The 21105-nt window shown below is 35.8% G+C and overlaps 1 protein-coding gene across 1 annotated transcript in view; it reads left to right on the top strand.

Moving 5' to 3' along the window:
* The window catches only part of NCK2 (NCK adaptor protein 2), an 85149-nt gene that overhangs the window by 48466 nt on the left and 15578 nt on the right, over positions 1 to 21105 (top strand). Inside the window, exon 3 of the mRNA XM_005516562.3 lies at positions 4441 to 4682. Coding sequence (XP_005516619.1) covers positions 4457 to 4682 — 226 coding nt within the window. The 5' untranslated portion in view covers positions 4441 to 4456. The remainder of the gene's footprint in view (positions 1 to 4440; positions 4683 to 21105) is intronic.

Here is a 21105-nt window from a genome sequence, read left to right as displayed (position 1 = left end):
CAAATTCTCTTAAGTTCCTCTATGTTTAAGTTTCCATCATCTCAAATATTGCTTGCATAGTTCAGTTTTAAGCATGTCTTAAAAATGGCATAAGTGTTTCTTTGTTTAGTGTTTTTTCCTGTCATTGCTAAGTTGTTGGATTGTTGATAGTTTTGAACATAACCTTTCTCTTTCTGGACTTTGATCTCATAAAGAAGCTACAGTACTAGATATTCCACCAATGTCTGCATTTTTTCTGCCATATGGTTAGCTGACGTTCCTCACTTGTCTGAGCAGACTTTCAGTACAGCTGTAACTATCTTGACTTTGGCTGAGTTTTTGTTCATTGCCTTCTTGGCTGGGCAATTTTTCAGTTTTTGCCCTCTGTCTCAAGGACAATTTTGTGTAGAAAAATTTTCATGTGTGTTTCTGCAGTAGGGCAGCTTCCACTGAAGACAAGACTTCCTTTCCTATCAGAACCTAAGCTGAAGGGAAGTAATAAACTGGTTGAAAATACATGAGCTCAGTCTAAACTATATTAGTTTTAACATTTCAGCAAAAATACAATGTTGGTAAAATAAATTAGTTTTTTTAAGACTGATAGCAGTGAAGGAATTGCTGGATTAAAAGGAGTTGTGTATTGGTATTATAAGAATTACTGTTTGAAGGTCTGCGTTGTGGAGTTCTTTTTACTCTCATTTAATGTGATGTCTTCATTTCTGGTTGTTTTTGGTTTTTAAGTTTGGGGATTGGATTGCCATGGAAGTAAAACAAATGACAATTTGATATGGTAAGGTGAAAGCTAGGGTCATGTGAAACAATATTGTATGGAGGATAGACTGTTTCATTGAATGGACTGTATGGAGGAAAGATGGTTACAGCTCCTTGCAGAAGTATTTCAAAGCTTTTCACTGGTGCTTTTTAATGTGTGGAATGTTGTTCTGTCAGGTAGGAGAAGAGAACTCAGTATTTCACTGCTAGAACTTTTGAGCTTTTTGAGAAGGAACTTTCCAGAAAGTTGTACACTTTTAGCAGTAATGGATTTTCATTTTCCTGATGTGAAGGAAACAACGTTGCCATTAAAATCTTTGGGAACTGTGGTATCTTTTATTTTGCAGTATGTAAGCAGTATACTAAAGAAATCTCATGCTTTCAGTCCATGTCAAGTTTTTCAAGTACTCTCAGATGCTTTGGGAGGCTGTGTTATTGTGTTTTCTTTTTGTTTTCCCCCAAATCTCGTTATGTTGTCTGCTTATAATCTTTTATTTGACACATGGCTGTGTTGGAGAAGCATTTCAAAACTATTACTTCTACAACCCTCCTTCTGGGAAACAAATGTGGCTTTATTTACATACTAGGAAATCTTAACTCTGCAGATGCCACAGGCAGAGCCATATTGTCCTTGATGGAGATAGTCTAATGATGTAATCATAAGAAAATAATTTTAAGAACTTTAATGTATTTCCCCACATTAAAAAAAAACCAAAACAGTCAAACAACCCCGAATCACAAAACAAAATTTGCTCCCCCCAAAAGAATAAACCTAAAACTGAAAAAAATATCCCAACACAACTGAATAGTACACACATGTATACAGCTTTAAATGGACAAATGTTTAGCTGCAATTGCATTATGCATTTTGACTCTAAATCCTGTCTCCATTTGGGAAGGAAAGCTTGTGTCACTAAACATTTAATAAAACCTGGACTACTTTACTGAAAGGGGTTATGTGTGAATATGGTGCTCGGGAAGCTTGGCTTCTGTATATCTGAATATTTCTGCCAAAATTGCATCATACAAGGGGTCTGCTTATGAAATGACATAATTTCTCATGCATAGTGACAGTTTTGCATGTCTGCACTAATGGGAATTTACGAAATCAAGTAGGTTTGAGCACCCTGTCCTGGTGAGTTTGAGAGGACTACAGCTGATGTTGTCAGCGCTGGTAAATAGTTTCTTCCTGTGCTTCTGTCCTTGCCCAACACTGTGGGGAAAGACTTGATGACTCTTACAATAGAGGTCAGTTCAAATCCTTTTTTTGTTCTGAGGTATAGAAAGAGTTTTATAGTTTTCCACCAGTCATTACTCAAATACTATTCCTAATGTGGGTTTTTTGAAATTATTAATATGCTGTAATACTGGTCATTTTAGCATGCCTATATTGTGAAAACAACCTTTTTCAGATGGGGAGCCTATGTAGTAGCAAAATCAACCAGCTGCATTGATGATGTCCTATTTCTTCACATTCTCCATGTCCCCAGGAGTAGTAAGAATTGACCATTTTACAATTGCTGAGATAAAATAAACCAACCTAAATTGGAGAGATAGATTATATTGACAGCACCAGCTTCCAGAACTTGTTTGATTGCAGTCCCCTGTGGCTACATCAACTTATCGACCTGTAGGCTCTCTGTCCATTTTATGTCGGTCAGAAAGCAGGGCAGTTTATTGGAGACTCCAATTTGGAGGTCCAAAGTTCAGACTCTTCTCTGTCATTGTCAGATGGGATTATTATTTTAGGGGGGGAAAAATGGTTGAATGGTTACTGATTTATTTCTTGTAAAACTGTCATTTCCACTGCATAAGTCACAGCCTGTTAAAGCTGTGCTTCTCAGTTATTCGAGGCATCATAGCTCCTTTTTTAATTCATCTTGGGGACCTCAGCCATGCAAATGCATATTTGAATAATGTTTTAATTGTTGTTATGTTCTTTCTGGTTTTTGATTGGAAAATGAGTACTTAAACCTGTTCAACTCAGCTTCAGATTTTCAAAAATCATGTCCTGCCTTGGTCATGAGGGGTGATTTTGCTGGTGCTTGCCAGAGCTTTGGTGTCAAATAGTTTAGCAACAATAGCTCAGGCCTATATTATGTTCTCCTAGAAACAAAATTCATGATAAGAGGAGACTATTAATTTATAGTGGGGTCCACTATTATGTTTTATGATTATAGATTAAATAATGAAAGCACTTCTTTTTCCTAGAATAGATAAGCTGAGTTGTCTGGCATGCAGTTTTCACAGTTTGTACGGTAGCTAAAGGGGGAAGTGTGTTGTGTTTTTGTGTGTATTTAGACTGCAGAAGGAACCCTTTTGGAATATAGGTGATAAAACTGACATGCTGAACAGAATTTCTGAATGAAGTTTGGGTTTTGATTACCTTTCTGTCACATAAACTACTAGGTGTTGGAGAAGATAGGGTTGTGGACTTCCAAGACCTAGGCAACAAAGTCAAGTATTACAGAATTTTTTGGGCATTAATAGTTTGAAATATTTTTACACTTTTTCTACTAATATGTAGTTTAAATGAAATCTACACCTTTTATATAAAAAAAAACCCAAATCTGCTACATTGATTTTCAGATATGTTCTCACTTCCTACTCCTTCTGTCCTCCTCCACTTCCCTCTCCCCCAGCCCCCACGGCAATAACTAGAATATTTTAGGTGACTGCTCAGAATTTAGAAGGTAAAATCAACGTGTCTCAGTTGGCGTTATAACATATTTGAATGTCATTGGTACTAGCATTGGACTTTTCCTTGCACACTATTGTGCTGCTTCACATTGTTCCTGGTAATTGCTGGGATGCGTAGGAAAACGTGGAGGCATGCGGCTGTCTTTATGCAGCTGACAAATAGCTTTGAAAAAGATCATTGTTCTTACACGTAAGTGAGAGAAACACATCTCATTCAGTCTTAATGGAACTCTGGATGTATTTCAGGTAGGGAAAAAATGAAAGCTAGTGGGTGCTCTTTTCTACCCTGCTGACTAATGCCTGGTGCAGGACTGTGCTGAGCTGGGATCTTCCTGGGAACAAAGCAGGAGTGAAGACTCTTAAAGGCAGTTTTGTGCTGCCTGCACAAAACGGTGAACAAAGGCTTGCTAAAGACAGTACCCTGTTACTGATGGCAAATTTCCCTGCTGGGTTGCATTACTACTTGAATTATTTCTTAACTTTCTACTAAATAAAGATGGACAACTTTGTTTAAATGCAGAAAACTTATATATGTGATATTAGTATGATGATGCGGAACTAGTGCAGAAGGAAGATACATGTTTGGAATGCTGCTGTTTTATATTTTTTCTCAGATCAGAACTTGGAATGCCACATGTGGGATACTTTTATAATGCTATATCCAAAAATTAAACAGATTTTATAAATAAGCTTCTGTTAATATATATCCATATAATATTTTATATACATTCTGAGATAGTGAATGTAACACATTATGACTAGAATTTACTGTCAAGATGTTGCCTTATTTTTGTGGCTGAAAACCCAAGCAAAGTTATTATGACTTCCCTTATTTTTTAAAGAGGGCTTTCCCTATATGGCATCCTCAATTTGCCCTAACCTTTTTCTTGCTTATTTTAGAAGAATTCAAAGGATAAAATGAGTTAGAATTTTATGAATTATAAGAATTATATAATTTACTGAGGATAATGTTTTAATATTTTGTTGCAGAAGGACTCCATGAAAGATGACAGAAGAAGTTATTGTTATTGCAAAGTGGGATTACACTGCACAGCAGGACCAAGAACTTGACATCAAGAAAAATGAGCGTCTTTGGCTATTAGATGATTCTAAAACATGGTGGAGGGTAAGAAACGCGGCCAACAAAACGGGATATGTGCCATCAAATTATGTGGAGCGAAAAAACAGCTTGAAGAAAGGTTCTCTGGTTAAAAATCTAAAAGACACATTGGGTAAGTCCTTTTGTATTTTGGAATAAATTTAGTAGACTTGATAAGTTGGGAATGTAATATGGTTATAAATATTTTTAACATGCTTGTTTTTTAACGTGTTTGGATTGTCTTTATGCTTAGTGTGAGGTGACATGATGGATAGATGATTGAGGGAGGGAGAGACAGAGAGTGGGTGTGGGTGGAGAATCATGTGTAAAAATCTGTAATGTGTTTTCTTGCATCAGATCCAGAAGAAAAAGATGATACTTTTGTTCCAGTTTGTCAAAGGTTGTGTATTTTCAGTGGCTGAAGAGCTGTGGATTTTATACACATATCAACTGCTGAATCCTCTCCTTTCATGCCAAGTCCTCTCACTTTAAAGATGAAGGATGTAAACTGGATTATTCAGCATAGGTATCACAGCCAAAGCTAAATCACTTCATGAATGGGATTTTACACTGTGGCTATGTACAGAGCCAGGGGTTAAGTTTCTGTGGTCTGAGATACTCTGTCAAATTTCAAGTCCTTAAATATGTATTCTATTTTATATTTGCACATAAAGTCTTCACAACAGTATCTCATACATATAAAATAATCTAGCTTTGAAAATTTTTTTGTGTATTTTAAAGTCTATTTGAAATTCAAGTGAAATATTGGGGTTTTTTTCTCTTTGATTTTTAAAGACTGATTAAGAATGGCTTTGCGTACAGGTAGAAAAGCTTAAAACATAGTGATAAATTGTTGTTTTATGCCAGGAAAACCTACTAGTGATATTTTAGGATGTTATGAATAAAACAGAAACAGGCACATTAAAAGTGTTTTGAGGGGTTTTCTTTAGCTTTCTGTTTTGGTTTTTTGCCTGTTTTATGAAGTCTTTCATAGAGAAAATTTGTTCTATTGCAGGCTGCTGTACAAAATGACTCTTCAATAGAAAAATTAGGATTAAGGATTGGATTTATTAGAAAGTTAAAAGGTTCACTTAAAAATAACATGGCTATATCTTATGTGGAATTAGCCTGTGCCAGTGGCCAATGTTGTTTCTAACAGGTTTGTTTCTTAGTCACTCCTTCATTACCATGTCTTCCACTGCTGAGCTGACATAAAGTATGTGGAAATTGGGGACTAGAGGATGGGTGGCAGGCAAACAAGGTTATAAAATTTAACATGGTAATGTTTAGTACCTGAGTCCTTTCTACAGATAGTCTCGGAATATACTGATTACAGTGCCAGGAAATGCGATTATGCCTTTTCAAATATTTGTGTGGTTAAAATCAAGGTCCCAGTTGTGCCATTAAGCTCCTTTCATATAGATTTATGTTGTTTAAAACATAAATATAATGTATGTATTTTGGTTGAAAGTTACCTTGGGAAAGGATTGCAGTCCTTTTGTAATAATATTCCAAGTGTTCATGTAAAATGTAGGCAGTACTTGCTTGATTTAAACACATTTTTATTTATGTCCAACTGAAATCTATTTAAGTGAAGGAATGTGTCCTAGTCTAGGTATGTGTGCTTATTTTTTTGGGTGTTGTGTTTTTGGTGGTGGTTTTTTTGTTTGTTTGTTTGTTTTGGTTTTGGGTTTTTTTTCTTAACAAAGCTGCATGGTTCAGGGTGCTTCCCTTCACTCTGGTGGTGAATGATGAAAAGGTGTGAGAAAAAACACCTGGCTTTTTTCATGGCTGAGCCATCCTTAGGTGTCACATCTTCCAAGCCTCAGCCCTTTGCTCGCACCTGCATGGGTTTCTAAGTTCTGAAGCACTGTTATGACAAGCTATCCATTCCCTGTTCCTTTTCTAATGGTTTTCTCTGGGTGTTTGTTCAGCTGAGGCAGAAAGTGCCTAATGATGGAGTCTGGCTTTTTGTGTGCTGTGACCACACCTGGTGAGCATCCAGAGTAAAGTACCTCTCATGCTCTTCTAAGCTCATACATCCTGTGGCAGTGAGAAACAGCCTAAGGCATACCTACCTCAAATAGATTCAGAAGATTCTTAACATCCACCCAAATGAGCTGGTGCTTAAGAGTATTCTTTTTTAATAGTTCAGTTGCTGTGAACTCCTTACCATAATGAAACATGTATGTGCTGTGCACCACATATCTATACAACTTTTTTTAACCTTTCCTGAATCAGAGTCCTGAACTAAACTATAGTCTTTAAGCCTTTCCTGTCTTACTGTACAGTAATTTCCCATTCAGAGCAAGCAGACCATGTGTCCTTCCTTAGAGGATCCACTGTTTTGAGAGGCCATCAAAAATCCACTCCTTCTTTTTAAACAAAGGCTTGCAAATTGCAAGACTGATGCTTCATCTAGTGAAACAGCTTTTGAAAGTTTTGCTTCACCAGTGAAGGAAGTTCTTAAGTTCTTTTTATACAAATATGTCTAATGTATCATCACGCCTCCCTCTCCAAGGATCACAAGAAAATTCTCATTAAAATGCATCCTAACCCAGCACAGTTGGGAATGGTGGTCATGAGTATTTAGTCCTTAAGCCAAATCTGTTTCCACCTTTGATCTTGAAGCTACTGCCAAAATATCAGGTACTGAACTTAAAAAAAGCCCAACAAAGTGTCACTTAATAGTCTGTCAGTAATAAATCATGCATCTTGTGAAATCTCAGGAGGGAAACAGCAGACTTATAGCTGTTTCCAGTGACGTACCCACACCCCCCTTTCATACTTGTGTCGCTCAAGTAAATGGTTGTTCCCATGGAAATGCACTTTTCCCTGCCTCTTTCTTAATAGATGGAATTTCTTGTGTTAAAAAATAATTCATCTGAAAGAATTATTATAATGCAAATGATGTCATGGTTTGTCTATGTGATTACCTGTAGCTATCTGCCAGTCTTGTGCTTATTGGCAGTAATTACTGGTGCTTGATTTACGTTTTTATATTCAATAAATATGAAAAGTGTCAGCCATAGTTCAAATTGTGGCAGACCCCATAGGAGCTGTAACTATTTAATTAATAGTTCCCCTCGTTTGCTGTTGAAGGTGCATCAACTAATAGTTGTTCATCTTTGGCAATCTGTGTTCTAATGAAACTTTATGCCACCAGTTATGTTGGTGCCTTGTACACGAAAACCAAAGTACACCATGAAAGTTTGCTATCTTTTGGAAGTGGGCTTTTATCAGGAAAACTTATAATCTCATCAGAAAATTAAGTCATGCCTGTTTGATGCTAAAAACTAATTTTCCCAGAACTGTTGACTGTCATTAATTATATCTCAGCCCTTGAATATTTTATTAATAGAGTCCTGTCAGCTTTACTGTTTCTTGCTCGGAGTTGGTGGAAGGTTAATGGACATATGGGTACCTAGAATAGGCAGCTTGATGTTTTAAATATCAGCTCATTTTTAGCAATGTCTTAAAGGCTTCTTGAATTTCCATTTTATTTCAGCATTTTTTTGGAAAAAAAAAAATCAAATAAAGTGCGTTCAGAGGCAGCTCTCCTAAATGTGTTGGGTGCTTATTAAAATGCTGATTAACGCTTGTTTAGCATATGTTCATTAAATCAGCTCCTTGTAGACTGAAAAACAGCTCACCCAAAATCTCAAATGACCCCCAATAATTTCTGAAGAGATACTTTAGAATCATCCTACGTCTTTTTACAAAACAATAGCCTTTTCTACACCATTCACTTTGTCTTTGCCTTTTTAAGGGCTTGCTCTATCCTATTGTATCTTCTTTTCGTCCTAACATCAGGGAATTGTCCATAACTTTTAGCGTTCCTTAAATTACTTGAAGAAACTTTGAGTCTTGTAATTCTTGTAATTGATGGATGTCTGGTTTTGTAATTTTACTGTTTAATGTATACTACTTGTGTCTTAAATCTCTTTCCTGAGTGAGGTCTAATGAATACTCAGCTACAATGGCCTAGTTTTAATTATGGAAATATAGTGTACAGGCCACCTATTGAGTTATTTTGAATGATTCATCTTCTCATTCCCTTTTTTGTCTTAACTGAGTGATACTGCAGGTAAAAAGTTAATGATAATTTGGCCATTTTCAAATTGCTATCTTTTGTTTGCTCATATTGAATGAAATCTGATAATTATCACTATTTTTAAGGCAAAAGCCAGCTTCCATGCCTGTGATTAAAATTTCATCTTAATTCATTATAATGAAGTTCAAAATACTTTCCTTTTACAGTATTTCTTTTGTGGAGAGGGTATTCTCCATACATTTTGAATAAGTCTTACTAAGCAAGAGACCTCCAGCATGCATCTTTTAAACTGTAATTTTCTGTAATATAATTCTTCCCATGTGCTGGGGGGCGGAAAGGAATTCCCATTTCCATTTGGTTGGAGTGGGTGTTTGCCAGCACCACCCCCGGAGCTGCCTCTGAGTGCAACTCCACGGGTTTCCCCTTCTGCAGCAAAGATGATCTATGCCTGCTGGCTCATCTCTGTCATGCCAAACAGAAACCTTATCTGAAGGAAGCCAAAATAATTGAGAAGTCAGTTGTTTGTGTACTCAAAATAAAACTTCTACATTTTTTCCATCCCTTTGCAAGTCATTTTCCTGGCAGCAGCATAACTCCCCAGGCAGCAGCATGCCATGAGTGACTGAGGCATGTGATCCAGCAGCAGGGTGCCATTTTCATGGGAATCCATGATTTTCTGAATGTTACTGCCTTTGCTTCACAACCAGCACTGCATGTAGGCTTTTCTTACAGGTCTTCTTCCCTTCAGTGAACAGCTACGTAAGAAACCTTGAAGACATTTCTACTCTGCTCTTGGTGTGGGTTTTTGAACAGATGCCCTGCCCTGCAATTAATAAAATGTATGTTGAAAAGGAGATTGGACACCAAGAATACAGGAGAAGTGTTTGAAAATCTGTAGGAGCAAGAGAAACAGATGAGTTTTGGTGGTGATGGCGAGTAACCGTAACCATGATAACATTTCACAAACATGTCTGAGTTGCATGAGAGACTTTTTAAATGGCTACTTTATTAAGCTGCTGGAGGTCTACAAAACTTTTCAGTAACTTTTTAGTTTTAATTCACTCAATATGCCAGATTTGGAAAGTAAGAATTGCCAAGTGAGATGTAATGTAGTGAAACCAGTTCTTGCTTGCATCAGTGATCCTAGCAGGTTATTTCAGAAGAGTTATGGGCTTCCAGGAGTATTTCCTGTGTTTGTCAACCCTGTGGTGCGTGTCTACTTGGGTCAGTCAGTAGATCTGCAGCAGTCCCTGAACGCCTTATAGAATGATGCTTCCAGGAATCAACAGTTTTATATCTCTCTCCTCTCCCCAGTTATTTTTATGAAAATGCTGGTTTTTTTTCAAGTTTATAACTTCATATTTTCCTATTTGAGAGCTACTTAGTACCACTTTTTCAGTGCTCATTTGGAAATTGACAGGGAAGTTAGCCCTTTTTTCTTTGCAGAGTCACTCCCTAGTAAGAAGCAGAAATGAGGAATTGGTCATTCTTTAATGCAATGGTTTATTTAGCAATAGAAAACAGTTCCTCTTTACTGCTGGTTAAGAGGTTTGGTGTACTTCCTTTTTACATATAAATATTTCAATTCAGATTTAAACAATTACCATCATAGTTCTGTATAAATGGTTATGAAATCTCATTCTCCAATTAAATTATCAATCTAAGTTCTAGTATGTATGTGTGTGTTATTGACCTTTATTTTCTTTTTTTGCTTGTTTGGCTTGCTTTTGAGGAAGTTTTCTTTTTAAAAATATCTTAGTGATCCAATTTTGGTATTTGTGATGTGATATGTGTGGCAGATTTAATGGTATAAGGTGGTATTTTGACATTCATCAGGTTGCTTCTAAATCTTGTTTCAAGTATTAAAATTTGATTACTAAAGTCTTTAGTCTTTTAAAAGACTAAAGTCTTTTACTTAGTTACTTACATGACTCTAACATGGGTTTTAGCTGAATATTTTCCCGTTCTTCCACACTAATTTTTAAAAGTGTAATCATAAGAAGTATGCACAGAATTTTTGGCACAGTCAGAGCACTAAACTGAGCCTTCAGTACTCTTTCTTTGATGAATTTTCTTGTTTACCAGTGACCTGAGCCACATTTGCAAGATCACAGAAAACACATTAAATTCGTAATAGAACCAAGTACCAGTTTGGAAATATTTCTGTTAGTTTATAATTAGTTATTTCCAATTGTATTCTTCTCTGGACATCATAAGGATATAAAATTTGTTACAGAGTGAAAGAGTGGTGGAAATAAAAATAAAAATGGTATCACTGTATATTGCTGTATAGCACAGCCTCTTAAGCCTTAACAGCTTATGTTAATAAAAGCAGCAAGACAAACAGAAGCTATTTTTTAATCTCTTTAGAACTTCAAGCTTCCAGTGTTTTTGACCTTCCTTGTCACAGACCTGTAAGAAATGCTAGTCTTTCCATTCCAAGCCCAGCATTTAATAAAGTTGATTTTAAAAAATAACTAACTTCTTCAAGTATATAGCTATTTTTCAAATAATTTATCACATATAAAAAATCCTAAGAAGGAATTATATGAAGTTTTTGTTTAGCCAAACATCTCTAGCTGAAATTAGTGATAAAATCAACCCTTGTATAGGAAGTCAGTAAAAATAAAAGTATTTTTTCTGTGTCACTTATTGTTGCTTTGAAGCTTTCAAGCTTGTCAGAAAATGTGGGCATGACAGTAGTGGCATGTCTGTTGTGCCTCTTGGGGGATTGGATAAGGGTAAGTCATCTCTTTAAAGGAGTTGGCACACAGGAATTTTAAGTTCAAATTTAAGGAGAGGAAGTAGTGGAAGTGTTTATATACAGCACAAATTCTTGCTCAATTTCCTAGAATCCTAGAATAGCTCATTTCATGGTTGAATTTGTTCAGCAGAAGCACTTTTTCTCTGCTGTGCTTCATCCTGCTTTGTTAGTTGCATTGCTTAAAGTAAGCATGTTTGTTTGCGAGACAGTGTGGCAACGGTGGTGACTTGGCCAGTGATGAGACTGAGGAGAACATGGTTTTGTGGTAGTGAGAGAAGTGATGGGAACTCCTTTTAGGTGTGGTGTCTTTAGTTTCGGGGGAAAAATAAGCTGGAACAACTGCATTTCCTCCATGTTCACAGTAATAATAGATGATTGTGGTTACATAGATTGCTGAGAAAGGAGAAATGGAAGATGTTCACAATGATTTCAAACACAGGGAAGAGATTTCTTCCATTCCCATCTAGAGCGTGTGGAGTTAGGTGCTGGTAGTGCTGAAGCCACTGGAGTGGTGGCAGATGATTTGTAGAATATGTAACTGAAATGGTTTGCTGCTTTCTGGAAATATATCTGCCTCACAATCATCATTAAAACCTAGACTTAGTTAAAGTAGCCATTTTCACTTCATTAATGATCTTTGAAAATGATGGAGACATACTCAATAGCAGTATTTTTGCATATGGAAAATGATGGAAGAACATACTGGTGACAGGGGAGGGTCTGCCTTCTCACTATCAATTAGATACATAATTGCAAAAAATATATTAATTTTGACTAATTAGTGTTACTATAAAACACTAAAATATTTATCTAGAATGCAAAACAAACTCATGAATTTGTGGTTTTGGAACTGTTGTACACCTGCAAACATTTAAATAATTTTAATATGCTTATCAACTATGTCCACTGAAAGTAATATTAAAGGAGTCCAAGTCTCTTCTTGGTAGAATTAAAATCTGATTTTCTAAAAAATGGTGCAGAATAATGCTTCTTTTATTGCTTGATAAGAGTTTCTCTGCTGGATGTATGCACCAGGCCCTTTATCTGCTCCAAAATGAAAAGCCAAAAGCAACAATGAATGCAGAACCTTGAAGCTTGTTGCAGTGCTAGCTTGAAATAGTTCAGAAGTTTGCTTTTTTCAGTTTAAAATTGTATATATTGTATTCTGTTGAAGTTTTAGCTTTATTGGGGTAGATTATTTATTGGGGTAGATAATTTAAAGGATGTGCTGCTTTAAGAATTTAGAAGAAATATATAATGGAAGCCATGATGTGTGCTAACTTTCAGCAGATTTTTTCCACTGTGACGGATGCAGTAAAATGTTGCAAGGCTGAAGGCACAAAGAAATCTTCCTATTTTTAATCTATACTGAGTAAATGAATTTGTTCATTGTATTAGAAGATTTATCTAATAGGTGTACTTTTTTTCCCTTTCCCATGCAGAATGTCTGTGTGTGCTTGGAGATACATCGATATTTACAGATCAAAGAACAAGCCTTTATTTTATTCATAATTATATGTGAAAGATAAAAGGAGCACCTTAACACAGTGTGGCTGTGTGTACTGATGTCTTTGGTATTATTTCCCTCAATTGTCACCTTAGAGGACCCTTGGTTTTGCCCCTCTCTGAGCCAGTTAGGTTTCAGCCTGTAATGTCTGGCCTTAAAGCAAACCCAAAAATTAGCTCCCAAGGTAGTTTCACATCTCAGTATTAAAGAGAGTCACTCCATTGCCAGTAGCTCTTCCTACGCCCTGTTCCAGCTATGGAGGCAAACTTTTACTCTCTTCTTAGCATTAAAAGTTTGTATCTGAACTCTCAACTCTTTTGATGTTTCATTTTTTTATAAAGAATAAAATATTTTAAGCATTCTTCTAATTACGTCTCTTCTTCTGAACCAGTGAAAATAGAGCACTTTTTTTTCCACACACTGTCTAGTACTGGAGGTTCCTGGGAGAACTGAAGTTGGCTGGGGCAGCAGAACTGGGGCTGCAGTGTGGGTCATTGCATTGCACCTATCTGCATGGGCTGGGCTTTCTCCATAAGCACATGTTTATATGGGTACATGTGTTTGTGTGCTGTGCATACTGTCCTCCCCTTTGGCTTCATGTCCTAGCACATGAAGGTGGTAGCAGAGAGAAGAAACAGGTGACAGTAGCTGAGGTGTTAAAGGGATTATGTACCTTGTTTGGTGTGTGGAGCTGGGTCACCGTTCTAAAGACCAAACTAAGGGAAAATCAGTAGCCTCTGTATGTCCTCTGAGGGACACCATTTTCCAATTACAGTGACTCAAAGGACAAGAAGTTTTTCAGTACATAGGTGGCAGTGGCTGTTCTTTCTCCCACCTTAGAATTCTTTTCCTTCAGATGTGGCTATTTCCTTCGATATGCAGCCTTAAGTAATTATTTCACTTATTACTGGATGGATCTCTCCTTTTTTTTTTTTTTGTGGCCTTGGGCTGTCTTGAGATTTAATATTTTTAGATATTAAAAATTTTTAATTAATAATTTATTTCTTTTTCTCTATGTGTTTCCACTTGGGTTCTGTTGCTTTCTGTTTCTCAGGTTTTCTGAAGACCTGAACAATAGGTGGCTATTCTGTGGCACATTCTCACTCCATGCAAACAGAATTTGTAAATTAGCGTTCACATCAAAAGAAACTGGGCTTTGTCTTAGAATGTGTAAGGAAAGGTTTCATTCCATTTTCTGAGTCTCAAAAGTGTTTTGTTTTGTGGAGTGTGTCCATAATGCATGGAGTGTATGTAGATGTAAAGGACAAAGCCGCTGCGCTGGAGAGAATGCCCACCTCTGTTGTTTTAAGGGGAAAGGTTCCAGCACAGATGGCTTTTTTTGAGAGTTGCTTCAGTGGTGAATGTGATCGTTTACTGACAAGTTTGTTTTGTGGGCTCAGCAAGTTCATTTGGATGGACACCTCTCTTAATGGCTGGTCAGCTTGGACAGGTGGACATTTAAGGGTGATCTTTCTATTAGATGACTATTTGTAGCTGTATTTTGCACTAGAAATTGATTTAAGACTTAGGATTAAATCTAAATTGTATGCAATCATTGCCATCACTCCTGTTTGTAGTATTTGGGGTTTTAAAAATTAATGGAAATGGAAAGTGAAAGAAAAAAGGAAAAATGTATTTTGATGTGGTGGAAACATCATTATTTTGCATAGGGCTCTACCAGTTTACTAACCAACCTGTAAGATATTTTTTTAATTGTTCATTCAGGAAATAGTTCTTCATAACAGGAGATAATTGTATTACTTTACTATTACTCTATAGTTATTGAGCGTAAATCTGCAGAAGAAATTCTGGTTTGTGTGTGAGTTCCTGGGTTTTATGTTTTGGCTGTGAGGACTAAACCTCAGAGGAGTTGGGCTGTTTTGTTAAGTGAGCCATTTCATCCTGTTACTTCCCCTTCAGAGACAGAGAGGCCTGTCTTTGTGTATGTAATTGCAAATAACCTGAGAGCTCTTGATTAATGAAACTATGTGCACTGAAATTCAGAGAGGAAGTTAGTACAGAAAAGATGGTATTTAGTTTGCTTTCCCCTTCCTAAAAGGATTTTGCAAACTGCAAAAAACTACAATATCAATGACAGGCTTCTAAGGATTTTTGAGGTTTCTAAAGAGAAAATGTAGTCAACATCTTGTATTTTCTTGTAACATTTATTTAATGTTGGAAAACATTAGTATGGTATAACATGGGCATTCTGACCTTATGGTAGAATTACTAAGGTGTTTCATCATGCTTGGAATTGGTATGGGTCAACTGGAGTAAAACACAGTAAGCTCAAAGGGTAGATCTGTTGTACTTCAGGAGGGACTGTCTTGAGCTTTCTGATGCTGAGGTACTGCCCTTTAGTCGGTATTTGGATCATTGTCTTCTAAAGCATTTCTTAGAGTTGAGGGGCTGTATAATTGCTGCTTTGTAGTTTCTCTCTTCAGGTTTGGGCTTGGTGATCCAAATTTCAGTCTCTATCTGTAACATCTATTGCATCTTTGCTTTTCAGATACAGAATTGAGAGTAAATTTGAGCATACAAGAAGTGAAATTACAAAGTTAGAACTATACTTACATGTGTTTAAAATAGAATAATTTCATCTCAGTTATTTGGAAGGGTCTTTAAATTGAAGGGTTGTCATCTTGCATTGAGGGTAGTCTGTTTTGGACTTGCTGTATTTTTTTTCTCTAATTTCTTTTTAATTGTGTGGGTTAGTGTTAGGAAGTCAAATTTGTATCCTGAGCTGTCCTGTGCACTCCTTTTACTTCATACAAATGTGAGATACCTAAATATAAATCATCTTTCCACCAAGTGCTGGAAGGGAAGAGGGTACACAAACTATGACGTACTTCTTGAAGGACAGGAGTATGCATTGAGGTAGACAATTTGGAGCATCTCACACATATTAGTGATATTGTTGCCAATGTCCTCTGTTAGTGTTTGTGAAGGAGAGGCAAACCAGTGTAGCTTTCCTCTCTACATCAAGGGAACAGAAAGCAATGAAAAGTCCTACATAGCTACTGTGCCTTCTCCCCACACTATAGATATGTTCTCAGAATACAGGGCTGCCTTAGATTTAAGGTATATTCTCTTATCAGGTTCTTATCAGGATATCTTTCAAAAGCAAGATAGCATAATTTATAAGATTATAAATTAGGTGAAAATATTTTTATTTGTGTTTGAAACCAGAGACCACATATTTAAAGCAAGCAAGCTTCAATTTAAATATGTAGAGAGAATTTGGAATGGTAGGTCTTGAGAAACCCCATTCATTTTATATGTCTTCTGAGAACAAGACAGGTGTTTTCCTGTTGTATTGAGGATTTAAAATCCCAAGAACATTTAAATTTGGCTAGTGAGTCTTCTATATCATTTTGCCACTGGGGTGAGAACATACATGAGGCAGTTTATGGAAGCATCCAGATGGTGCATTTGTCTCTGTCCACATATGTCCCTATAATTGAATCTTTATAATTTTAGCCTTTTGCTCTAAAATGATCCGGGTAAAGAAAACTCAGTACCTGATACTGGAATTTGAGTGTACCTTTCCTAATCACAAATAGGCATGTGTAGCACAGTGTAAATTACAAGAATAATGCAGTAGTTGGTTTTAATGTAGTTAAGTTGATTTCTTTACAGAAGCTTCCAGACCAAATAGTGTTTGATGCATGGAAAACTTGGACACTGATTTTTCCTGTATTTGAAAAGCAGTGATAAAGCAGCCCGGTTGTTGAAATGTCACAGTTTCACTTTGACATTTAGAGAAGAGTTTCCATTTTCTGATTTGTTCTAGTGTGGCTTTTTTTTTGATATTGAGCTTCTTAGAGGAGATACGAAAAGTCATTAATTGAGCTGTAAAGCTTCATTTCTGTATCACAAGTGCAGCTGAAGATTTCTGGAATTTATAGCAGTGTCCTTTAAAGAGTGCTGTTGATGGATATGTTGCTTCTAAAACACTGACTATCCCATATGGATCTTAGCCTTTGAACATTTTCTTGGAAACTGTACGTGTAGGTGGAAGGGGAGAAGGAGTGGGAGGTTGCAGTCCGAAAATGTGCAGAAATGTTTGATTTTTTTCTTTCTGTGTAACAGAAGAAACTTTGATTGCTGAATTCCTTTGTAATAAAGAAGCAAAGACAAGTTAATTTGAAATTATAAAAGTAATAATAAAAAAAACTACATGAATGTCTGATCTGAATATTCCAGTTGACAAGAAGTTGTGTTTAGCTTTGTACTGAATGAACGAATTACTTAATTTACATTGCATTATGGTGGATTTTTTTTCTGAAGAGTTTTCCTGAACAGTCAATTACTTCTTTCGTAATAAAATTTTTAGTTTATTTAAAAACAAACACTAAACACTTTGCACTCTTATGAAATGTATACATTAATATACAATATAATTCATTGTCATAATATTCAGAGATAAATAACTTTTTGTTAGAATACACAAGAAAAATCATTTTAAGTATCTTAAAATTGACTAAAATGTCAAAATATGACTTCTAAATAAAAATTAATTTTGAGAAATTTGCTTGATCCTGTTCCATCTAATAGAAAACACTAGATTACTAAATTGAATGAAAATTTCTGGTTGCCTTGTCTTTGAGTATTTTTAAAACAAGGAGAGTTGTAAAATTTGATTTAATGTTTACGGGAACTAAAACATATCTCAATTTCAGCTGAAATTTATTTCTTAACTTCTATATAACTCTGAAACTAGCAACAATATATACATTTTTTTTTCTTCTGGGCATTTGTATTGGGAGTTCTACTACATTTGTTTGTCTTCCTCAGATTTATCAGCCTCAAACTTGTTTATCTTGAATCCTTCAACTCTTTAATGGAAGTTGTCTTAAAATACTATAACAAGGTTAAATTTCTCAGCACTCTGGAGTGCTTTTTTTCAGTTTGAATTGTAATTGGGTTATTCTTAAAGAACAAAACCCATTGCTATAAAAAAATTGTTAAAATGAAAATATTTCCATTAAAATTGTACTGTACTCATGTTCTTTGTGCAGTTTCTATGACGTTATGGCTTTCTTTGGGTTTTTTATAGCCATAAAGAAAGTGGTACTGTTAAAAGCATTTTATTCTAGAGAGGGTGCCTAAATTTAAATGCATTAAAATTAGTATGAAAAATTTAACAAGTGAATGCTTTGTTGTTTTGGGGTATTTTTTGTTGTGGTGGTATCTTTTACTTGTTTGTTTGGGTTTTTTGGGGTTTTTTTTGTTGTTTTTGTTTTGTTTTGTTTTTTTTTTTGTGGGGTTTTTGCTTGTTTGGTTTGGTGGGGTTTTTTGGGTGCTTTTTGTTTGTTTTTGTTTGTTTTTTTATTCAGAGGATAATGGTCAGTAATATTTTAAAAAGTTGAGTTTCTGGGTAGTTAATGTTTCCCATTTTCTTAATTATTTTTCCCATATATACATTTTCGTATATATATGTATATATATATACACACACACACACACAAAATATTCATGTGAAGTTTAAAACCCATGATTTTAACTGTGTGTGTGTGAGTTGTGGGTGCACATGTGTCCTTTCAGCTCTAGGATCAGTTTCTGTGTTTTGGTATTCTAGTTTTTTTAATTGAGAAAAAAGCTTGTTGTACTTGTAAATAGACTATGAAAGAGAGTACCTGTTGGTATTTGATGAACTATTATTAATTCAAGGTAGCTCTTTGATGACTCTTATCTTGCTTAAGTTACTTTTTTGCCAATTTACAGCTTTGTAGTAATATATAACTGATCAAAAACTAATTTTAGACATAAAGGTTTGAATACATTATTGGAAAATTAGTTCTGACTTGTTGTGATAAAAAATCTATTAAGATATGTAAATATGGCAGTAGATGAAAATGTGCAAATAGTTGGCTTTCTAATTGCCATGGAGAGAACTAACAGCTTTACTCAGCAGCATCCATTTTTATATTTCCAGCTGCCTATTTAGACTTAAAACTGGCTTCTCCAGCATTGATACAGGATATTTGAAGAACACCATTTAATAGAACTCTAGTCCCTTAAAGAGGAAGTAGTTTTCAAAACTCGGTTGTATTGAGACACAGTTGTTGGTTTTGCAGTGTATTTTATAGTTTATAGGTCACTATTGGAGGAGAGTGTCCTTCTTAATTGTTCTTGATATTTGAATAAGAAGCTACTGGAGGATTCTGAAGGAGTTGTATCTATTGTATTCAGTAGTATTTGGTTTTTTTCACTGAGTTCTGAATTGATGAATTCAGATGTTTTGGACATTTAGTATTGATCTTAGGATTTCTCAAAGCAATAGTTTTCTTGTATTGCAACATTTTTCTGAAAGGGTTTTTGGGTTTTTTTGTCCTGTGATTTTGATGTGCAGGTAAGCTGCAAAAAATATCTTTGCTCATCATTTGTATATTAAAATTATGTATTAAAATCAGAGAAGAGGTGGGTTGGGACAATTCAGATGACACTGATGACTTGCCAACAATTTCTCAGAAACTCATTTGGTACTGAATAATTTTTTTTTTATGGAAGAGGGAGAAATACAAAAGACAGGAATATCAAATCAACTTGAGAAAAAGTCAGGTATCAAATCTACTTAAAATTCCTTTAAAAAAGAAATGCAACTGTATTTAGTCTAAAGTTAAGCTATGAGATTTTACAAATTTAAGTAGCAGTGTTGGGAAGGGGGTGCTAGAGAATTTGACTGCAAATACCTTTAATGTTTGGTTCATGTTATTCTTAAGCAGAACTTAATAACTGTGAGTCTGGATAAGCCTGTGGAGATATTCTTTCATCTCTGGGGATGATCAAATGCAGTTAAAATACAAAATGTGGTCACTCATCAGTTTCAGATAAGGATACCAGCTTGCAGGAACATGGAAAGACTTGTCAAATAAAACTTCGTAAAATCAGTTGTCTGTTTCGTAAATAGCCTTTTTCTAGTAAAGGTAGTATGGAATGTTAAACCATAATTAGCAAATGGAATACAAACTTATACTAGCGGCAAAAAAAACCCTTTATATGCAAGTGTTACGTATGTGTTTGATAAGATATGTTTTAAGATCATGTTTTAAATATAGTTAAACTTGTTTATCCTGTGAACCAATTTTCATAGAGGTTGTAGCTCTGCAGCCTTGTTTCAGTGCCATCAGTGAAAGCAGCAGAGAGAGAAATCCTTTTGATTTTAGTAGGAGAGAACTGCCAGCTGGGCAGTTTGGGCTTCTGTGCTGACAGTCAGCCAAGCTTTGGCCCAGGAGCGTGGCCAGTATAGCAGGAGACACTGTCCCAGCATCAGGCCAGAGGAGATTGACCAGAGGGAAATTCCACCACTTCGAGCTTTGAGGCTTAGGGGAACTCAAGACATTTCCTTTGGATGTGAGGTGGGAAGGCTGGAAATGCTGTGGGGAGAGGGAATTGGAGATGTAAACTTGAGGGCCTTGTAGGTACAATGGAAGGGCTGTCTCAGGGACAAGCTGGTAATAAAGGGGTGCTTGCACAATGGAGACTTAAGTGACAGGAAGCAAATTCACAGGAAACTGGTCTTCAGCCTGCTGCTCAGAAAACAAGCTATTTAGAGCCGCAGCTGAGCTAGGGAAGGAAGACAGCATGTAATGACGCGACAGGCACGTTTCTGAGTTTCCTAGCACTAACTGGGGCCAGAGGATTTCTTTCGCTGCAGAGAGAAGGAGGATTTGCAGTGGGTCACTTCTCTGGAAATGCTGCTAGCCAGTTAATTTTTATTTTTTTTTTTGTCTCATTAATGTATTAATGTAAGAATTATACGAACCCGCATCACTTGACAATGTATTTGTAAGAGTGAAAATGAAGTAATTTACTGTGGGTTACTTGTCAATTGTGAATAGTGTTACTTCCTATGAATTGCAGTAACAGGCTTTCTGCTGCTTTGCAATGTTACTTTTCCTTCCACAATTTTCTTCTCACTTGAAAGCTAACCTCTTGCTTTACATTACTCCTTATGACAGCTATTTGTTTTACATAGGATTATGGCTTCCACAGGTTACAGATGAACTGTAACCAATGAGTCAAAATAGGAAAAGCACAGTTGTAGTAGATAGGTAGATAGATTAGTAGATAGGTTTCCATTAGAACAAAGACAATGAAACATGCCAAAACTATGACTGCAATTGCAAGGATATTCAACTTTTCTACATGTGACTCCCACAGTGCTTGAATGTTTTGTTTTCCATTAAATCCTTCATATGGGTTTCATTCCATTTGGACATAAGAAT

The sequence above is a fragment of the Pseudopodoces humilis genome, chromosome 2, assembly GCF_049639895.1.
Source record: "Pseudopodoces humilis isolate 2021_Gansu_Grassland_sample_001 chromosome 2, ASM4963989v1, whole genome shotgun sequence".
Classification (NCBI taxonomy): Eukaryota; Metazoa; Chordata; class Aves; order Passeriformes; family Paridae; genus Pseudopodoces; species Pseudopodoces humilis.
Note: the sequence above shows the minus strand (reverse complement) of the source record. Positions and strands in the feature narration are given on the sequence as shown.